Genomic DNA, 1,859 nt, shown 5'->3' with positions numbered 1-1,859 from the left:
TTTGGTTTTCCTAAGCAATAGCTCAGTCTCCTGGGTACCCCCCTACTTCCAAGGTGGGGATTTCCCTCCTGCTGTAGCCCCGCCCCATTACCTGTTGTGCTGCATGAAGACCAGATTCCAAAGCTCCACCAGCTGAGGGGGCCCCACCCCTGCCGCCAGGTCATAGTGGATCTCAGTGCAAGGCCCACAGGGGCCAGTGTTCCCCATCTCCCAGAAGTTCTCTTGTGGCCCAAAGGCCAGCACACGGCTGGCAGGCACTCTGGGGAGAAAGCCAGGCCAGAGGTGGGGAGATGGGCAGGCCCAGAAGTCCAGGCCCCTCTCTGCCACAAGGGCCCCTCCCTCCACCTCACAGAGGAACTTGCTGACCGTGCAGTCTCCTGGGGCAAGCTGAGACTCTCAATCTCCCAACCCTCCTACCTTCCAGGAGTGGACCCCCAGAGCGGGTGGACTCACCCTAAGCTGAGCCAGATGTCCCTGCTCTCCAGGTCTGGGCCCAGTCCTGCCTTGGGGTCTCCACCAAAGTAGGAGACCCAGAGCCTGTCTTCAGGGATCCCGTAGACTTGGGTCAGCAGTTCCCAGGCCATGCTACAAGCCTCCTCCTACAGCAGGAAGAGGCACAGGGAGGGAGAGGAAGGTGGGGGGAGAGGAAGGCCCCTCTGCAGCACCGGGGCCAAGTGAGCTCAGTTTACACCACACCTGCTGCCACTGCTTCCCTTGTGCCCAAGCAGGCCACCATCATTCCGGCCTCTGAGGTTCCCCTGCCCCCGTGTAGATCCTGTGTTCTCTCTAGTCCCAAATCAAGTTGCACCTTCTGCACGGAATCCTCTGTCCCTGCCAGTCTGGGACGATCTCTAACTCCCCCATGCATCCTGGACTTTGAGTCAGAGTACCAACCAGCTAGCAGCAGGAGCTCCGGCCCTGCTCGCAAGGAGCTGACAAAGCAATGAGGGCGTTTCTACGACCTGTGCTCATGGGGACCTGGCCTCTGTGTCGGGTCGGGTGGAGGGCTGGCCCATGAAGACTCCAGGAGAGTGAGACAGAGGTAACCCGCGGCCTCCTTGGCTCACCATCTCCTGCGCTCTCCAGAGACTCACCTTGAAATAGTCACCCCCAAAGGCCCAGTTGCCCAGCATCTCAAAGAAGGTGTGATGGGAGAGGTCTCGGCCCACGTCCTCCAGGTCATTGTGGTGACCCCCGGCCCTCACACATTTCTGGCTGTTGGCCACACGCCGGAAGCCTGCCATCTCGCTCCGCGGGTCCACGGTGCCCAGGAAGATGGGCTTGAACTGGAAACACAGGAGAAGAAGCGTGTGGTCCAGCCCCTCAGGAGGACAACGGGACCCCTGGGGCCAGACGGAAGGTCCCTGAGAATACAACAGAGTCTTGGCTCAGACGGGAAACCTCAGAGGCTGGTTCAGGAATGAAGTAAAATCGTTTAATTTGTTTGTCAGTCGACTGGAAACGCCCACCCTCCTTGCCAACGGGCCCACTGTGACTCACAGGGACCCTTTGGCCAAGGCAGAACTGCCTCTGTGGGTTTCTGAGACAGCAACTCTTTACAGGCATAGAACGCCCCCGTCTTTCTCCCGCTGAGCTGCTGCTGGTTTTGAACTGCTACCCTTGCAGTTAGTAGACCCAGATGTAACAACTAACTATGCCACCAGAGCCTCCCCTAGTCAACACAGGTAAGACAAAAGAACTGTGCTGGTGCCTGGAAGCAGGGTACGCATGGCTGCATCCTTCACCCCGGTTTCTTCCACCAGACCCAACAAAATGAGGGTAAAAACCGATCACAGAGCACTCGGGGTACTCCCTAAGTGGCCCGAACATTTTGCAGCGTCTAGGGTTCACCTTCCTCC

At 58.6% G+C, this 1,859-nt stretch overlaps 1 protein-coding gene across 1 annotated transcript in view; it reads right to left on the bottom strand.

The window, feature by feature from the left end:
- Nucleotides 1-1,859, bottom strand: part of AARS2 (alanyl-tRNA synthetase 2, mitochondrial) — an 11,086-nt gene that overhangs the window by 7,210 nt on the left and 2,017 nt on the right. The window contains exons 2-4 of the mRNA XM_045294759.1: nt 1,095-1,286; nt 454-599; nt 92-259 (exon numbers count right to left, since the gene is read on the bottom strand). Of these exons, the coding sequence (XP_045150694.1) occupies nt 92-259; nt 454-599; nt 1,095-1,286 (506 nt within the window). The remainder of the gene's footprint in view (nt 1-91; nt 260-453; nt 600-1,094; nt 1,287-1,859) is intronic.

The sequence above is a fragment of the Echinops telfairi genome, unplaced genomic scaffold (genome assembly GCF_000313985.2).
Source record: "Echinops telfairi isolate 266 unplaced genomic scaffold, ASM31398v2 ScPeMD7_3533;HRSCAF=4204_1, whole genome shotgun sequence".
Classification (NCBI taxonomy): domain Eukaryota; kingdom Metazoa; phylum Chordata; class Mammalia; order Afrosoricida; family Tenrecidae; genus Echinops; species Echinops telfairi.
The sequence above is the reverse complement of the archived record's forward strand: the minus strand, read 5'-3'. Positions and strand labels throughout refer to the sequence as shown.